Source organism: Budorcas taxicolor, chromosome 25 (genome assembly GCF_023091745.1).
Source record: "Budorcas taxicolor isolate Tak-1 chromosome 25, Takin1.1, whole genome shotgun sequence".
NCBI classification, from domain to species: Eukaryota; Metazoa; Chordata; class Mammalia; order Artiodactyla; family Bovidae; genus Budorcas; species Budorcas taxicolor.
This window is the reverse complement of record NC_068934.1, coordinates 51730303-51748568: the sequence shown is the minus strand read 5'-3', so window position 1 is coordinate 51748568 and position 18266 is coordinate 51730303. Positions and strand designations below refer to the sequence as shown.

The 18266-nt window shown below is 58.8% G+C and overlaps 1 protein-coding gene across 1 annotated transcript; it reads left to right on the top strand.

Annotated features, from left to right (window-relative positions):
• The first annotated feature begins 10792 nt into the window (after positions 1-10792).
• NLRP6 (NLR family pyrin domain containing 6) lies at positions 10793-16536 on the top strand. Its single transcript, XM_052662341.1, has 7 exons — positions 10793-11072; positions 11230-11268; positions 11491-13204; positions 14057-14149; positions 15140-15310; positions 15387-15554; positions 16015-16536. Exons 1-7 carry the CDS (start codon positions 10793-10795, stop codon positions 16151-16153), a joined length of 2604 nt encoding a protein of 867 aa, XP_052518301.1. The 3' UTR covers positions 16154-16536.
• The last annotated feature ends 1730 nt before the right edge of the window (positions 16537-18266 follow it).

The following is an 18266-nucleotide window of genomic DNA, read 5'->3' as shown; positions in this document are numbered from 1 at the left end:
TTAAAAATCTCACCCAGGTTGCAAAACTCACCCCCCACTCCCTTAACCTACAAATATGCACCTCCACTAAGTACTTTTTAGGGTTAGCAAGATGTACTGAAACCGAGGGTCACCGGCAGAGATTCTGTGAGAGGCCTGCTGCCCGATTTCTGCCCCCAACCGCCGCTTTGCACACCCCTCCTCTGAAACTCAGCTGCCACCCTCTTCACACAGGACCTGCTCAGACAAATGCTGGTGCCCAGCAACGGGGCATTTTCACAGTCCTGTTGGTTTGGTGGGTGGTTCCGTGTTTCGGCTCGGCTGGGCCATGATGCTCCATATTTGGCCCAACATTGTTCTGGGTGTATCTGTAAGGGTGTTTCTGGGGGAAATTAGCGTCCAGAGTCAGGACTAGGTAAAAAAGTTGGCCCTCCAAAATGTGGGTGGGCCTCGCCCAATCAGAGGACTGAACAGAACAGAAAGTTGGCCCTCCCACGAGTGAGGACTCCTCCTGCCCGACTGCTTCCTCTGGGGCATGCTCTCTTCTCGCCTCGGACTCAGCTGGAACATTAGCTCTCGCCTCTTGCAGGGTTTCAAGCCTGTGTTTCTCAGAACGGAGCTGACTGACAGGCATCCTGAGCCCAGCTCGCCAGCTACAGGTCTTAGGCCTTCTCAGCCTCTATGCTCATGTGAGCCAACCCTTATAATAAGCCTACGTCTATATCTAGAGAATCTCTGGAGAACTGCAGCTAATACGATTGTATGCTACGTTTTGCCGCAATCAATGAACCAATATTGACAAGTGTGCAGTTGTTTCAGTCCTGTCGGACTCTTTGTGACCCTATAGACTGCAGCCCACCAGGCTGCTCTGTCCATGGGATTCTCCAGGCAAGAATACTGGAGTGGGTTGCCATGCCCTCCAGGGGATCTCTCCCACCCAAGAATCAAACCTGGTATCCTGCCTGCAGGTGGATTCTGTACCCATGAGCCTCCTGGGAAGCCCCCAGTATTGATACACCATTATTAAGTAAATTCCGTAGCTCCTTCGTATTTCTTCACTCTCTCTGACGTCCCAGGGCCCCACATGACAGTCCTCTCTTCGCCACAGTCTCCTCTGGGCTGTGACCAGTCTCAGACTTTCCTTGTCTTTGATGAAGTGGCCAGGTTTTGAGAACTGTTCGGGTGTGTCTTCGGGAGCCCCTCTGTTAGCATCTGTCTCCTGCTGTTCTCAGGATTATCAGGATTAGGAGGTTTGGGAGCACGGCAATAGAGACAGAGCACCCTTCTCGTCACGCCACGTCGAGGGCGCCGTCCAGGTCAGTGTGGCCTCACGCGTGTTCGTCTCGCACTTTGGGTTTCAGTCGATACTATTGTACTTCATTTTGTTGCTTGAATGTTTCTGGGTTTGGTGTTGGGAGCTCCTTCTTTTGACTGCTGTTCCCCCTTGGCAAACCATTTTCATTATGGAGTTTTCTCATCTTTTTTAATTTGTCTTGAACATTTTCTTACTTCAGTTCAGTTCAGTTCAGTTCAGTCGCTCAGTCGTGTCCAACTCTTTGCAACCCCATGAATCGCAGCACGCCAGGCCTCCCTGTCCATCACCAACTCCCGGAATCTACCCAAACCCACGTCCAACAAGTCCGTGATGCCATCCAGCCATCTCCTCCTCGGTCGTCCCCTTCTCCTCCTGCCCCCAATCCCTCCCAGCATCAGAGTCTTTTCCAGTGAGTCAACTCTTCGCATGAGGTGGCCAGAGTTCTGGAGCTTCAGCTTCAGCATCAGTTAGACTCTATTCAAGTGAGAACCTTGGGAAGAGGAGGTCCAGGGTGTCCGTAGCGATCACGTGGCTGCCGTGGCCTATGAGCCCGTGGACTCAAGGGACAGGGACTCTGGAAGACTGGAATTCGCGGCTCCGCAGTCCTGGTGGGCGGAGTCCGGGGGAGTGAACTGGAGGGGAGGCCTCCTGGGGGCTGAGGGGGCCTGCCCACCTCCGCCCTCCCCTTGCCTCGGCGCGCCCCCCGAGGCTCTGTCAGCTGTGCGGAAAGCGCCCCCCGCCCTCCTGGCCCCCAGTCCCGGCAGCAGCCCCTCCCCGACAGCAGGCCTCAGACCTCCTCCCCTGCAAGCTGCCTGTGTCCTGAAGAGGCCGGCGCCCGAAGACCTCAGCACAGCTGTCCCCGGGCCAGGGTGCCCCCCGCACCGCCCTGTGGCGCCCCCACGCCCGCCCGTGAACCCACTCCCCGTCTCCTCTCTGCTCCGCTCTGCCCTCGGCACTGTTTAGCTCGTGTGTAGTTTACTGATGTATCCTGTTTACTTTCTGTCCCCTCAGCAAGGGTGCACGCTCCTTCCAGGCAGGAGATTTTGTTCCTGCCACTCCACACCACATATTCAGGGGCTGCGGGGCCGGCGCTTCTGTTTATTGTGGTAAAATATACCTGATGCAAAATGTTTCGTTTTAACCACTGTGAAGTGTAAGATTCAGCGGCATTAATTACATTCACCACATTGTGTTACAGCCAGGACTGTTCCCAAACCCGTTCATCACCCATCACCATTTCCTCCCCCACCCGGTCCCTGTAACTTCTCCAGGCTGCTGTCTGTGTGGAGGGCTTTACCTGCTCTCTTCACTTCATGTAAGGGAACCGTACAGTGTTTGTCCTCTTGTGTCTGGCTTATTGCACTGAGCATGTTTTCAAGGTTTATCCTGTCATAGCCTATGTCAGAATTTCATTCCACTGTGTGGCTGAATAAGATTGCATTGTATCACACATCACATTTTATCTGTTCATCCATTGATGGACACTTGGTTTGTTTCTGTCTCTTGGCAATTGGGAATAATGCTGCTAAGAACATCTGTGTACAAGGATCCATCCAAGTCCTTGTTCTCAACTCTTTTGAGTCTTTGGAGAAACAACCAAGCCATTTCCCACAGTGGCTGCTCTATTTTAAATTCCCACCAGCAATGCACAAGGGTTCAAACTCGTCCACATCCTCGACAACACTTGGGATTTCTCCATTTTCTTTTTTTTTAAACTAGAAGTCATTCTAGTAGCTGTGAAGTGATATCTAATTGTGGTTTTCAATTGCATTTTTCCAATGACTAATGAAGTGAAGTGAAGTGAAGTGAAGTCGCTCAGTCGTGTCCGACTCTTTGCAACCCCATGGACTGTAGCCTACCAGGCTCCTCAGTCCATGGAATTTTCCAGGCAAGAGTACTGGAGTGGGTTGCCATTTCCTTCTCCAGTGACTGATGATTTGGGGCATCTTTTCATGTGATTATTGATCACTGGTACACCTTCTTTGGAGAAATGTTTATTCAAATCCTTGCCCATTTTTTAATTGGACTGTTTGGGCTTTTTTAATTTAAAGAGCAATAGGAACTCTTTATATACCCTAGGTATTAATCTCTTATCAGATATGTGATTTGCAAATACTTTTTCCATTCTGTGGGTATCTTTTCACTGTCTTGATAGTCTCCTTTGGTGCACAGTTTTTAATTTTGATGAAGTAAAAAAAAAATTTTATTGCTCATGCCTTTGCTGTCATTATCTAAGAATTCATTGCCAGATTCAAGATCATGAAGATTTTCTCCTATGTTCTATAGTTTTAACTCTTAAATTTAGCTGTTTGGTTCACTTTGAGTTAGTTACTGTATGTGATGTGAGCTAGGGGCTTTAAGCCATTTTTACTTGTATTTCCTCCCTTTAAGCTCACAATCCCAAGAAGTTCAGATGAAGCAGATGAAGGAAACTGGCCACAGGAATGTCAAGAGCATCTCTAGGGTCACGTAGTGGTCAGTGAGTTGCAAAACTAGGAATTATGCTGTGCACAGGACCCCCCCGGCCCCCGGACTTCACCGCCTGTGGACACCTGGTCAAGGAGGAGAGGAGGAGAGTGGAGGGAGGCTGTTCAGGCAGGTGGTTGGAGGCCTCTGGGGAGGGACATCTGAGCAGGAGGTGGAGGAAGTGAGTGATTCGCTGCACCCACTCTGCGTGCCCACACAAGAGCTGCGCTGTGGGTCTTGCCCAGGCAGAGGAGGGGCTCACAGGTGTGTGTGCCGGGTGGGGGTGAGCCACGGGCAGGGGCGGGGGTCAGGGACGAAGGCCCCTCGCTGATCTGAGAGAGGAGCTGGAGCCTGCGAGGGGCTCCCCACTGCAGCAGCAAGGCCCCAGGGGCTTCCCTGTTCCCGTCCCTCTGTGGCCTTCACGGCCAGGAGAGTCCCCAGGCCTAAGAGACAACAGGGACTCTCAGGGACCCCCTCCCAAAGAAGAGCTTCATGCAGAGGGCAGCCCCGTCTCTGTGCCCCCTGGCTCAGGACACTTGCCAGCCATCCGGTCCTCCCTGAGCCTCCCAAGAATCCGGATGGTGCCCCTCATCCACCTGATGAATCCAGACCACCTTTGGAAGAAGAACCTCATCCATGAGCCTCCACCAAGCCCCACCTATGGAGGGGCTGAGGAGCAAGACACCCACACACACACACAAGCAGAGACCAGCATGAACCTGGGGGTCTGTCAGAGAAGGGGCTGCCCTTCCCTCCTCGGAAGTGGGGCTGTGGCCAAAGGCCTGGACTCCATGATGGTGGGAGGCCCCCACAGCTGCAGCAAGACAACCAGGGGATCTCAGTGTTCTTACAAGCCCAGTTCGCAGAGGGAGGAGGTCATGAGGCGGGCACTCAGCAGCCCCTCAAGCCTGATCAGCCTTTAGGGCCCTGGTGCTCCCCGGGCGGCACTGCTAGTGCCAAGGTCCTGCCAGCAGCCCTTCCGGCTAAACAGAGGCCTGGTTTCCAACCCGGGGAGATCACTGGAGCTGATCGTTAATCAGATTATCGACGCGAGACTTTGTCCTTTTCTTAACTGTGGTGAAACACACGGAAAGCTGACCGTCTCGGCCGCGCCCATTCACACTGTGGGGCAGCCGGCAGCACCGTCCGCCTCCGGGACCTGCTCCCCCTCCCAGAGGGACACTCTGTCCCCGGAAACACTCACTCCCCTCCGCTGCCCTCCTGCAGCCCCTGGCCCACCGTCTACTTCCTGTGTCAGTGAATCTGACCCCTCCAGGGTCCTTGTGTGAGTGGAGTCAGACAGGATGTGTTGTTTGGTGACTGGCTGATTCCTCTGAGCATGTTGTCCTCAAGGTCCATCCACACTGTAGCGTGGATTCCCTTCCTTCTGAAGGGTGAATAATACTCATTTGACTTGTTTTAAAGATCCCTGTAAGCCCCTCTCCTTGGCTTCTCTGCATAGCTAAGGTTCCCAAGGGTGAAGTATTTGGCCAGGATCCTGGGGGAAGGAGCCTCCCGTCTGCTCTGGGGGAGAAGAAAAGGGCATTCCTAGGCACTGTACCAGGGTGCAGGGGGCTGGGTCTGCTCTTTACGGGAGACGAAGCAGCGGAGGGCCTTGCTTGGGACACAGGCGCCAGAACGGAGTCTGAGCAGGAACTGCCTTGGAGATGGGTCTCTGAGCGTCAGGGATGCTGCCTGGGGCCACGTGGGACCAAAACCCACAGGGGAGGGGCTCCCACTCAGCAAGGGCTTGGGAGGCAGGCTCGGAGCTGGGCGTCCCCCAGCCAGGCTCCTTCTCTCCGCCCGGTCCTCTGCTCTCAGAGAGCTGTTTCCATCCTCGCAAGAGCATCACTCCTGACCTCCAGGCCCTGTGCCCACGGCCACACAGGACGCGGGGCAGGGAGGGGGCAAGACCAAAGGCTGCGCCAGCTCGTCTGCTTTCCCCACCAGCAGCACTTGGCTCCGCGTGCCGGGCAGCTTCCTCTCCCCTCGAACTGGCCGAGACGCTGTGCCGTGGATGTCTCGGGCACTCAGACCCCACAGGGCGGCGCTGAACCAATCGCGAGGGTGCAGGAGAAGGCAGCTTGGGCCTTGGGCCCGCAGCTGGCAGGTCCGCCTCCTCTTGTCCATCTGTGATCCCCGGGGCGACATGGCTGTTACAGTGCTGGGGGGCCACAGGGGGCGGGAGGAGAGGGAGTGATGCGCGCGGACAGCGGGTAGGGGACGCAGAGAGAGGAGACAGGACTGTCAGCCTCTGCCCTGAGCACCAGACTTCAGGCAGAAAGAGAGGCTCCGGGGGTCTCTTCAAGGAAGATCCTGCTGTGACGGGGCCCTCGGAGGAGCTGAGGCCCAGAGGGACACTGGGTTTGGAGGCCCCCAGCACCACCCTGATGATTCTGGATGTGGCTGTGAGCCTGAGCTGTGAGGCTATCCAGCTTCAGGAGAGTTCTGTTGGGATCTGTAGGGACTTCGGACCGAAATCCAATTGTCTGCTGCACCTTGAACTGAAACCATTCTCTCCTGAGCCAGGAACAGCAGCACCAGCACCACCAGCTGCTGGGTTTTGATGGAAATTCGCTAGACTTGAGCCATGCTGGTCCCTGGAATACTCTCAAGGTCAGGGCATGCTGTGGTCAGACCACAGGTCTTGGGAGAACAATCTTTGGTGATGGACTTTAGGCTAGAAATGTGGCCCATACTTCCTCCAGCTGGGAATGGCCCCATGAGTGACCCCTGGCTTGATGCCATGATCTTAGTTTTTTGAATGTTGAGTTTTAAGCCAGCTTTTTCACTCTCCTCCCTTAATGTCATCAAGAGGTTCTTTAGTTCCTCTTCACTTTCTGCCATTAGAGTGGTATCATCCACATATCTGAGGTTACTGATATTTCTCCCAGCAAACTTGAGTCCAGCTTGTAACTCATCCAGCGCAGCATTTCTCATGATGTGCTCTGCATGTAAGTTAAATAAGCAGGGTGACAATACCCAACCTCCCTTTATTCAGTTCAGTCACTCAGTCATGTCTGACTCCTTGCGACCCCATGGACTGCAGCATGCCAGGCCTCCCTGTCCATCACCAACTCCTGGAGCTTGCTCAAACTCATGTCCACCGAGTTGGTGATGCCTTCCAACCACCTCATCCTCTGTCGTCCCCTTCTCCTGCCCTTCTTCTCCTCCTCATACCCCTCCTTCCACATCTCACATCGTGGCAAAGATTCCCGGAAACCTTGGTTCCTGTTATCAAAGACTCTTCCAGGGCTGTTATCAGCAGGTGCTGAGAGTTTATGGGGCACAGAGTCCACTGAGGGAGAGTCCATGGCTGGCCTTGGCATCCTCACAGCACAGGCCCCAGGGCCCCTCACAGGCCAGCTGTGGCAGACGCTGCCTGGGCCCCAAGGCTGTCTTTCCGCCTTTGACAAAAGGAAAAGGCCATTTTGAGGACAAGTTCATGGTCAGCCGTTAAGTGCTGGGGGGAGGTACAGTGGAATCAGAACTGGAGCTTAGAGATATGGACATTCTTGGTGACCCCAGGAAACATAACTTCATGGTGAGAGGTCATCCGCAGAACGTAAGTGATGATAATAAGACACCTAGAATGTGGCAGACACATTCCGTACAGCTTGGCCCTCTCAGCCCTTGACACTGAAGTGCCAGCACCGTGCCATTCTGCAGAGGAGATGGAGGCCCAGAGGTTAAGTAACTTGTCCAAGGTCATCCAGCTACTGGATTGTGGGGCCAGGATTTGAGCCCAGGTAGTCCGTCTAAAACAATGAAAGGGAGATGGTTCATTTGCAGAGAACTTGCTTTTTCTAGAGTTCGAACTGTGAAGAGCAGCGAGCGAATGTGCAGTTCGGACAAACAGCCGTGGCCTGTGTGTGACGTTCGTCTGTGCAGCAGCTGTGAGGGGTCCCAGGAGCAGGTCAGTCAGTTCAGCCGCTCAGTCGTGTCCGACTCTTTGCGAGCCCATGGACCGCAGCGCGCCAGGCCTCCCTGTCCACCATCAACTCCTGGAGCTTGCTCAAACTCATGTCCATCGAGTCGGAGATGCCATCCAACCATCTCATCCTCAGTTGTCCCCTTCTCCTGCCTTCAATCTTTCCCAGCATCAGGGTCTTTTCCAATGAGTCAGGTATTCACATCAGGTGGCCAAAATATTAGAGCTTCAGCCTCAGGATCAGTCCTTCTAATGAATATTCAGGACTGATTTCCTTGAGGGTTGGGAGAGGGTCAGGAAGGGGCTCAAGCAGGGGATCAGGAAGGGGGCCGGTTGGGGCCACATAGGGTCTTCAGGACTAGGGCTGTGGCCAGGGGCCCCCAACAGTTGTGTAGGGCCAGATTCTGTCCACAGCTGAGCTCTAAACCATCTGCTTTTGTGGTCTAGGCTGTTGCTTTCCCTGGCAAAGCCCCCTCTGCAGAATCCCAGCATGTCAGATGGGCTGAGAGGGGCCAGCGATTTGAAGCATCTGGGATCTCACCCAGGGCTCACAGTGGGCCCTCTGGCAGCTCAGGGCTTGTCTCCAGGACTCAACTCCAAAGAGACCCTGCCCACTCCTCTGCTTTGCTGGATACTGCCCACACTGTGGTATGGAAGGAAGGTCTTATCCCTGCTCCGGGCCTGGCCCTAGGGGGCTGCTTCAGCACAGCAGGCAAGTGCTCTGCTCCACCCTCTCGGGGTTCTGTGGGAACAAGCGGTGCCCTCCCAGCAGGGTGTGTGCCGACAGTGCCTCCTCCAGGCTCTCTCCTCACCCACCCTGCCTGTGCCCAGGAAGCTGCCTGTGTGGGGGGCACACAGCAGGAGCTGGGAGCAGAAGGGAGTGAGGAGGCGGCTCTGGGTAGGCCTGAGTGTGGATAAACAGAGCCTTCCCTTTCTTCCCCCTTAGACTTCCTAGGGGACAGGTGGGGTTTTATCTGTCTCACACAGAAACAAAACTCATAAGTAGAAGCGGCATCTCTGTGGACGCTTTCCTCCTGGGGAAGGGCAGCAGAACAGAGGCTCCAGAACTCTGGGTCCCTCCCCAGGGCAGCTCCCAAGGCCTGAAGGCAGCAGGACTGAACAGGGGGCGGCTTGTGGAGCCTGAGAGGCTGTGACAATGCTAGGGCCCCTCTTTCTGCAGAGACCCTCTCACAGAAATGCACGCTCAGGGAGACCCTGAGCTGTTCCTGCAAACCTGGGTGCCAAAAACAACACGTATTCATTCTCTTCCAGGTTCAGAGGGCAGAAGTCCAAAGGAAGCTTCAGTTGGCTGAGGTCAGGGCTGGCTCAGCCGCACTCACTCCGGAGGCTCTGGGGGAGAATGTCTTCCTCTCCCAGTAGCATCTCCAGCTTCTAGGGCTGTGTCCCCTGCACTCCTTGGCTCGTGGCCCCTTCTTCTGTCCTCAAAGCCAGCAGCCTGGCACCTCACCATAGCGCCACACTGCCTTCTGTGCCAACCCCCCTCTGTCTCCATCCCATGACACTTGTGGTGACCCATCTCAGGATCTTGATCTAACCACACCTGCAAAGTCCCCTTTGACGGATGACCCAGGCACCAGGATCCGATATCTTTGGGGACTACTATTTAGCCCACCACAGATACATTCACACGAACACAGTATGAAGACGGTCACACAGACAGACGCAGACACACACATACACACACACACACCCATGTTTCACACAGGTAGACACTGTCAGTAGAGGCCCACACGCGTGGGTCCCACGTGGTCACACGCTCATTCAAACCTCTTGCCGTCAACCTCCTCAAGCCAGGTCTGGGAGGCCACAGAGCTCTTCCCAGTCCCATTATCTCATAGCTCCCGGGTGACAGCCTTCCTTTCCCTAAAAACCCATGTAAGTCCCTCCTCTGTCCCTCTGCCTAGGAAGCCCTGGCTCTCCCCTACCTTCAGAAACTAACCATGATCTCGAGGCCTTAAAGTTTAAGGTCTCGTTCTGAGCTGGCTGCCTCCTCCATGCAGCCCACCTTGCTCTGCCGTTTCCTGCTCACAGCCTGCCTTGATGCCACACCCTGCAGGTTCTCAGAGCACGTGAACTGAGTGAAGGAACAGTAAAAAATCAAAGGTCACCAAGCAGAGCTCTTAAAAGCTGGTTGTAAGCATGTGCCACAGTCCCTGAGTTTGAGAGCTTGGTGGCTGTTGGACGGGCATCGCAGAGCTGGCTGAGCTGGGACACTCTGGTCTGGGGTATGGGCAGGGCTGGAAATCCCCCTAGGACTTGACCCCAGACAGGCTCCCGGATCCCCCCCTCTGCGCCTGAGTGCTAGACCTAGAGGTCGACTGCAGACCAGCTGGAGGCCTCCTGCTCCAGGTGAGTGCTGGCTTTCTGAGAGGCCACTTGGCTTCAGCTCTCTGGGTCCTCCACCTGGCACCCTGCAGACACATCCCTCCCCGACTGCACCCCAGGCTCCAGGTGCTGGGGACTCCATCCCCTCAGAGGGCACCTGTAGGGTCTGTCCCCCACCAGAAGCTCAGTCTCAATGACTGGTGCAAGGCCCTCAGGCTAGTCCCCACTAAAGCGTGCAGTGACCACGGGTGTCCTGGGGAATTCAGGAGCACTGTGAGGGCCCGGTGGTGAGTCTGCTCCAGGCTCCTGGGGAAGAGAATGGGAGGGAAGCAAGGAAAAGGGAGAACACAGGCCCTTACAGACACATCTTAGCCGGGACATGTGACACGGACGCCTAGAAGGGATGAGCAGAAAGGGGGGTGCGGAGTAGGAAGGCGCCCCCTAACGCTGGGGTCAGCGGCGGCCAGTGCCCGTCTGGGAGTAAGTCCGTTTCGCCACCAGACCGCGATGCGGTCGGCGGCGTGAAAGCCTTGGAAAGCCCTGGAGGAAAGTCCCCGGTCGCGGTCCTGGGAGGAGAGGACGACCCTTCCGGTAGAGCGCTCTTTCAAGCGTTGGCCTGGAGCCACCTGGATAGATGGGGGCGCGTCAAAACCCCTGCTGCTCGTGGGCGCCCGGGGCTGCGGTCGGACACGACGGCGAGAGGCCGGGGTCACGGGGGCGCGGGACCCTGCTGACCGCGTGCACCCGCCCCCAGCATGGAGCCCCGCGCTGCCGCTGCCCGCGAGCTGCTCCTGGGCGCCCTGGAAGACCTGAGCCAAGAGCACCTGAAGCGCTTCCGCCACAAACTGCGGGACCAGCGGGTGGAAGGTCGCAACATCCCGTGGGGGCGGCTGGAGGGCGCAGACACCTTGGGCCTCGTGGAGCTGCTGGTCCACTTCTACGGGCCGGAACGCGCGCTGGACGTGGCCCAGAAAACCCTGCAGAGGGCAGACGTGCGCGACGTGGCGGCGCGGCTCAAGGAGCGTCGGCTGCAGAGTGAGTGCCGGGTGGGGCTTCACCTCGGCCTCTCCCGCCCGGGCAGGTTCCTTCGGCTTCCCCCAAAGAGCATCCGCGTGCCCCGGGGCCCCGAGCCCTGACGCTCCCTTCCACGCCCCGCCCGGTCCGCGGGACCCACCGCAGCTCTCCCTTCCAGGTCTCGGCCCCAGCTCCCCGGCGCAGCTCTCCGTCTCCGGTAGGTCTCTCTCGGCGGAAAGCGCAGGCCCCGAGCTGTCCGGACCCTTCGGGTGTCCTCAGGCACTCGGAGGTTCCGCGCAGCTGGCCCCGGGGAGGAGCGCGGAGAGGGGGTTGTGAGGCAACAGGGGAAGGTGAGGCCGGAGCCCGCCAGGGAGGGCACTGACACGGCGCCCCCCGACCCCTGTTGCCCTGCCCCCCGTCCGGCGCCCCCTACCCGCAGAGTACAAGAAGAAGTACCGGGAGCACGTGCTGCGGCAGCACGCCAAGGTGAAGGAGCGGGACGCCCGCTCAGTGAAGATCAGCAAGCGCTTCACCAAGCTGCTCATCGCCGAGGAGCCGGAGGCCGAGCGCGCCCGGCGCTCAGACACCCACACCTTCAACCGCCTGTTCGGCCGCGACGAGGAGGGCGAGAGACGGCTGACCGTGGCGCTGCAGGGCCCGGCGGGCATCGGCAAGACCATGGCGGCCAGGAAGATCCTGTATGACTGGGCGGCCGGCAAGCTGTACCACAGCCACGTGGACTTTGCCTTCTTCCTGTCTTGCCGCGAGCTGCTGGAGCGACCGGGCACGTGCAGCCTGGCCGACCTGATCCTAGACCAGTGCCCCGACCGCGAGGCGCCGGTGCAGCAGATGCTGGCGCAGTCCGAGAGGCTGCTGTTCATCCTGGACGGCGTAGACGAAATGTTGGCACCGGAGCCGGCCGAGGCCGCGCCCTGCAGAAACCCCCACGAGGCCGCGAGCGGCGCGCGGGTGCTGGGGAGCCTGCTGAGCAAGGAGCTGCTGCCCGCGGCGCGCCTGCTAGTGACCAGGAGAGCCGCCGCCCCCGGGAGGCTGCAGGCCCGCCTGTGCTCACCGCAGTGCGCAGAGGTGTGCGGCTTCTCAGACAAGGACAGGAAGAAGTACTTCTACAAGTTTTTCCAGGACGAGTGGAAGGCGGAGCACGCCTACCGCTCGGTGAAGGAGAACGAGATGCTCTTCTCCTTGTGCTTCGTGCCCGCCGTGTGCTGGATCGTGTGCACCGTGCTGCGCCAGCAGCTCCAGCGCGGCCAGGACCTGTGGCGCGCTTCCAAGACCACCACGTCCGTGTACTTGCTCTTCGTGGCCAGCGTCCTGAGATCGGCGCCCGCGGCTGACGGGGCCCAGCTGCAGAGAGAGCTGCGCAAGCTGTGCCGCCTGGCCCGTGACGGTGTCCTCGGGGGCAGGGCGCGGTTCTCGGAGGAGGACCTGGAGCGCCTGCAGCTCTGTGGCGCCAAGGTGCAGACGCAGTTTCTCAGCAAGAAGGAGATGCCAGGCGTGCTGGAGACAGAGGTCACCTACCAGTTCATTGATCAGAGCTTCCAGGAATTCTTAGCTGCTCTGTCCTACCTGCTGGAGGACGAAGGGGCTCCCAGGGCAGCTGCTGGCGGCATAGAGGCACTTCTGCAGGGGGACCCGGAGCTGCGCGGCCACCTCAAGCTCACCACGCGCTTCCTCTTCGGGCTGCTGAGCACAGAGAGGATGTGTGAGATCGAGCGCCACTTCGGCTGCACAGCTTCAGAGCGCGTGAAGCAGCAGGTCCTGAGGTGGGTGCAGGACCAGGGCCAGGGCCGCCCTAGGGTGGCGCCAGAGGGGACGGAGGAGATCCTGGCGCCCCAGGGCACTGAGGAGTCAGAGGAGGAGGAGGGCGAGGAGCTCGACTCCCCGCTGGAGCTGCTCTACTGCCTGTACGAGACCCAGGAGGACGCGTTCGTGCACCAGGCCCTCCGCGGCCTCCCTGAGCTGGTGCTGGAGCGAGTGCACTTCAGCAGAATGGACCTGGCCGTCCTGAGCTACTGCGTGCGGTGCTGCCCGGCCGGGCAGGCGCTGCGGCTGGTCAGCTGCAGACTGGCCGCTGCACAGGAGAAGAAGAAGAGGAGCCTGATGAAGCGTCTGCAGGGCAGCCTGGGTGGCAGCTCGTGAGTCTCCAGGGCAGGGCTGCCCTCTTCTGCGGGCCCTCTGTGTGGGGCATGGGTGCCAGAGCATCTTATGTCCACCTGGGCCTGGGAGCATGTCCAGGCCTGACGCCCGCTCCCCAGAGGACAGGCACGACTTCACGACTGGTCTTTCTTACCTCCTCAAGGCAGCTCCCAATGTCCGTCTGCTTCCCCAGGGTGCCTTCACCATGCTCCCCACCCTAGCATCCACGTCCAAGGCGAACCTCCCTCTCCCACCACCGACACGAGGCTTTCTCGTAATGCTTTCTGGAATGCGCCACGTGCACTGTGCTCTGAGCCTTTGCTCCTGCCATTCCTTCCACCCAGGGCACTGCCTATCCTCAAAGCCTCTCCAAACTCTCCTCCCCAGTCTGCGGCCGTTTGGCCTCAGAAGTGCCCCCACTGGCTACTGTGTGCCAGGACATCTGCCCGTACCCCTGTCCTCCACCAGACCCTCGCCTGCTGGGCGAAGCTCGTGCCATTGTTTCTGTGCACTTGATTCCACCCCAGCACCTGACTCACGTGCTCAGCATCTGTTGGGACAATGAATGTCAGGATGTTGACAGGGGGTGGGGCTGGGGACGCCCACTGCAGGTGCAAGGACGGACCCGCCTGTCCCACGGGACTCACACAGACAGCTTCAGTGGGGAGGTGGATGAGGTCACAGATAAGTGGTTTCACTCTGGGTTCGGGATGAAGAGGGAGGGGGTCCTGGCCCAGCTTGAGGGTTAGGGCAGAAGCAGCTCCAGTGTCTCGGAACCGGAGGAAGGAGGCCTTCTCAGGACCGAGGGGCCGGAAGGGGCGGGGCCTTCACCTTCTCTTCTCTCTTCACAGCGCTCGAGCCACCGCGAGAAAACCCGCAGGCTCCCCCCTGCGCCCGCTCTGTGAGGCCATGATCGACCGACGGTGTGGTCTGAACAGCCTGACGTAAGTGGACAAATCCCAGCCCTTCCCCTGGAAAGGCCACCGAGCAGGATACCCTGGGCAGGGGCAGAGGTGTAGCCCTGTCTGGGGACGGCTGACCGAGGGGGCGCTGAGACAGGCTGAGAGCCTGTGGTCCCCCGGCAGGACCAGCAGGCTCTGCCCACACGGGATAGAGGAGGGAGGCGCGTGGGTGCTAGTTAGAACAGAGGGTTTGGCCCCTGTGTGGGCAGGGAGCAGAGCACGCTGAGCTTCTGGAAGAGGGATAAAGGCCAGACTGTCATTTCCCTTCCCCGGGAAGGCTGCTAAGGGCTACTGGACACTGCTGGGTGGTCCTTCTGGATCTCAGAAGTAGTCGTGGAAGGTGTTCAGGGCGCAGGCTCTGAGGCCAGTCTGTCTGAGCTTCAGTCTCCTCCCGGGGAATGGCGCCTGTGGCTTCCACCTCAGAAGGTTGACGTGAGAATTACTGAGGCAGTACTTAGTATGTGACCTTTTCAGTTACTCTCCACTACCACCCAGTAAGCAGAGCGTAAGGTACATCACACTAATCAGTACTGGTTAGGTTTGGTGAACTAGATACAGCCACGCGCCAGTGCTGACATGGCAGCTTAACTCGGCATACACATCGGGAGCCCATCAATTCTGCCAAACCAGCTGCGTAGAGATGTCCGTCACAGCATTATTCATAATGGTAAAGAAAAGCAGAAATGACACACTGCCCAACTGTTAGGAACTAAATAAGCTCGGTCCCCTGTACTTGCTGGATAACTATATGGAGTTAGACACGTTGAGAGCAAGCTCGTGGAGAATGTCCTAAGAGACGAGGGCGTGCCGTCCAGCGGGTGCTCACGAGGTGTGGACGCGGGTGGCGACGGCGCAGGAGCAGCTCCGCGGCGCCCAGGGAGGCGGGTGTGGAGCCAAGTCTGCGGACCGAACCTCAGCCCCCCGGGAGCAGGCAGCTCGCACACTGCGGACTCGTGTGCTTCTTGACCACAGGCTGTCCCGCTGTAAACTCTCCGACTCGGTCTGCAGAGATCTCTCTGAGGCCCTGAGGGAGGCCCCAGCCCTGGCAGAGCTGGGCCTCTTCCACAATGGGCTCAGCGAGGCCGGCCTGCGTGTGCTGAGCGAGGGCCTGGCCTCGCCCCAGTGCCGGGTGCAGACACTCAGGTGAGGAGCAGCCTGGGAGGGACCGAGGGAGGGACCGGGGCTCCCACAGCAGCTCCTGAGGTCAGCCCTCCCCTAGGGTTCAGCAGCCAGGCCTGCAGGAAGCACTCCAGTACATGGTTGGCAAGCTCCAGCAGATCCCAGCACTGACCACCCTGGATCTCAGTGGCTGCCAGCTGTCAGAACCTGCACTGACCTGCTTGTACACCACCCTAAAGTGCCCAGGATGCCACCTGCAAACCCTCAGGTGGAGACAGGGCTGGGAAGGGTGCTGGGAACGCAGCCTCTCAGCCCTGGGCTGGGGTGGGTGCCGGGGCTTCGCCCAAACCTTAAAGAAGAATCTCTCCCAGGGCCCTCCTGAGGCAACCCCGCTGTAACTCAGGCCCTGGAGCCCCACCCTCTAACTCCCTGGCTCTGGCCCCGGGCCTGGACGCGCCACTAGACCAAATGCCCATTGTCAGCCGCCCATGCCCATACTATGGACCAGTGACCCTAAATGCTCCTTAGTGCCCTGAAGGCTCTGGCCCCTAGTCCCTGCCCCTTCCCCACCCTCTGACGGTCCCCGACTGGTCACCTCCTGTGACCGCGTGCCTTTGGCACAACCCAGGCCAGCAGCCCAGCACTGCCCCTGCCGCTGCTCCCCAGCACTGCACCCGCAGGCCCCCTCCCTCACCAACCCCGCGGCCACTCTCTGCACATCGCTACAGGCTGACCTCTGTGGAGCTGAGCGAGCAGTCCCTGCAGGAGCTGCGAGCGGTGGAGACAGCAAACCCAAGACTAGTCATCACACACCCAGCGCTGGACGTCCACCCCAAGCCCCCCAAAGTGTCCATCAGTGCCCTCTGAGGTTCTGAAGGCCAGAACTAGGGAGGAATCTGGTCAGCCCTACAGAGTAGACCTCCCCATTTCAAGGGCGAGAGGATGGTGCTCTCTGCTCTGGGCAACCCTTGAGCCTGAGGGGCCCAGGGCAGGCAGGTGGGAGACTCAGACACGGCCCTCGCCTGCTCCGGGGCAGGCCCGGGACACATCCCTTCCCCCACACCCTGGGGACAGCTTATGTCTCTTCCTCCCCACAGGGAAGTGGGCCTCCTCCCCTAGCCCTCACCGCTGCCCCGCCCAGGCTCCTCTCCTGGGACCCCCCAGCCCTCCCACTGCAGGGTGAAGCAGGATTGAGCACCGACTGCGTGTCGCCTCTGCCTGGTGAGCTCAGCAGGAGACGGCCCATTTGCGGACCCTGCCCCACTCAGCACAGGCACAGCCGCTCTGCTCTGGCCACAGGGGACCACGCAGGGGCCGAAGGCGCCCAGAGGAGTCCAGTTGCTCTCTGAGGACTTCAGAGACTAAGGGGAGTGGAGACGGAGCTCTGAGCGGGGCTGTGATGGCACCGGTGGTGTGAGCCCCGTGTGCTGATAATAAACTCTCCCTGGGATTCAGGCCCGTCATTCTCTGCTGCACTTAGCCAGGCATCCTCACGGGTGCTCACGCCCTCGCCTTTGTTCCCCAGCCCATCTGAATGGGGCAGAGCCGCAGCCCCCATTTCTGGGGTGAGCTTGGGGGAACAGCTGGATTCTGGAAGCTCTGATGGGAGGCTTGGCCTTGACTGGCAGGGCCAGCAGCAGACAGCCCGAGTCTTCAAATCTCTGCTCAAAGCTGCTGGACTCCGCCAGCTTCTGAGGCCCTAGTCAGAAGGGCCTTCTGGGTCCCTTCATGTGCCCCAGACTTCCTTCCATAACCCATTTTCAAATCCAGTTATTCATTCCACAAAACAGACAAAGCATCCTTGCCCTCCTGGAGCTGGCATTCTAGGCAGCTGTGGAGGGAGGAAAAGAAGGCGTGGGGGACGGAGCCAAGGGTTTTCTCTTACCTGTAAGGAGTCTGGGACAATCTAGGGAAGACAGGGCACTTGAAAATGGAAGGAAGTGAGGGGTCAGCCTAAGGATGTCTTGAGGAAAAGGCAGCGGGACAGCAAGTGTAAAGGCCACGCAGCGGCTCGGCCTGCTGTTAACAAGACACCACAGAGCAGGTAGCTGACCAACAACAGAAGTGTGTCTCTCACAGTTCTGGAGGCTGGGGTGTCCAAGGCCAAGGTGGCAGTCAATTCGGTATCTGATGAGGACCCTCTTGGTGCAGATGGCTGTCTTCCAGCCGTGTCCTCACAGGGCAGGAGGGAGCTCTAAGGCCTCTTCTTCAGTTCAGTTCAGTTCAGGCACTCAGTCGTGTCCAGCTCTTTGAGACCCCATGGACTGCAGCACACCAGGAGTTTACTCAAAATCTCTTCTGTATAAAGGCACTAATCCGACTCTTAACTGCTCTTGACCTAACTATGTACCAAAGGCCCCACCTACAAACACCATCACAGTGGGGATCAGAAGTCAACCGATGGATGTCGGGGGGACACACTGAGTCCATACTAGGGAGCCGGCTTGGGACGGTGCAGAAGCAGCAGGGAAGCCAGGTAGCAGGTGTTGGGGGGGGCCTGGGCGGCTCTCCTGCCGGTAAAGTGGGCTCCGCTGCAGGCTTTGAGCAGACCCTAACTATTCTCAGAGTGGCTGCGGCTCTGCTCGCAAGAGCTGTGGGGCCACAGCAGGCCTGCACCGACCCAGGAGGGTGGCCTGGTCTAAGAGGAGGCAGTGCCTGTGGATGGGGAGAGCCGGGAAGGGGGCCTGGTGGGGGCCCTGGGAGTGGGGATGGAGGGGCCTGGGTGGGGGATGGTGAGGTCACCATTGCTTGTGCTGGGGAAGAGTAGGAAAGCCAGGTTTCAGGCACAGGCCAAATCTGACTGTCTGGTTGGGCCAGTGGTCCCAGCACAGTCATTTGGGTCAGGCCGGGGTTAGAGAGACAAGGTCCAGACAGGCCCAGGAAGCCCAGGAGCTTCCAGAGGCAGGGGGGGCACATGGGGAAGATGGAGACTGAAGGGGGGGGGTGCAGAGCCAGCCAGTGGGGCGGGGACAAAGGCAGG

Excerpts from the sequence above, each read along its gene's own strand:
- NLRP6 (XM_052662341.1), top strand. The coding sequence starts at position 10,793 with ATGGAGCCCCGCGCTGCCGCTGCCCGCGAGCTGCTCCTGGGCGCCCTG. Across the intron at positions 14,150-15,139 it reads TGTGGTCTGAACAGCCTGAC|GCTGTCCCGCTGTAAACTCT; the intron begins GTAAGTGGACAA and ends TCTTGACCACAG. Across the intron at positions 15,555-16,014 it reads TGCCACCTGCAAACCCTCAG|GCTGACCTCTGTGGAGCTGA; the intron begins GTGGAGACAGGG and ends ACATCGCTACAG.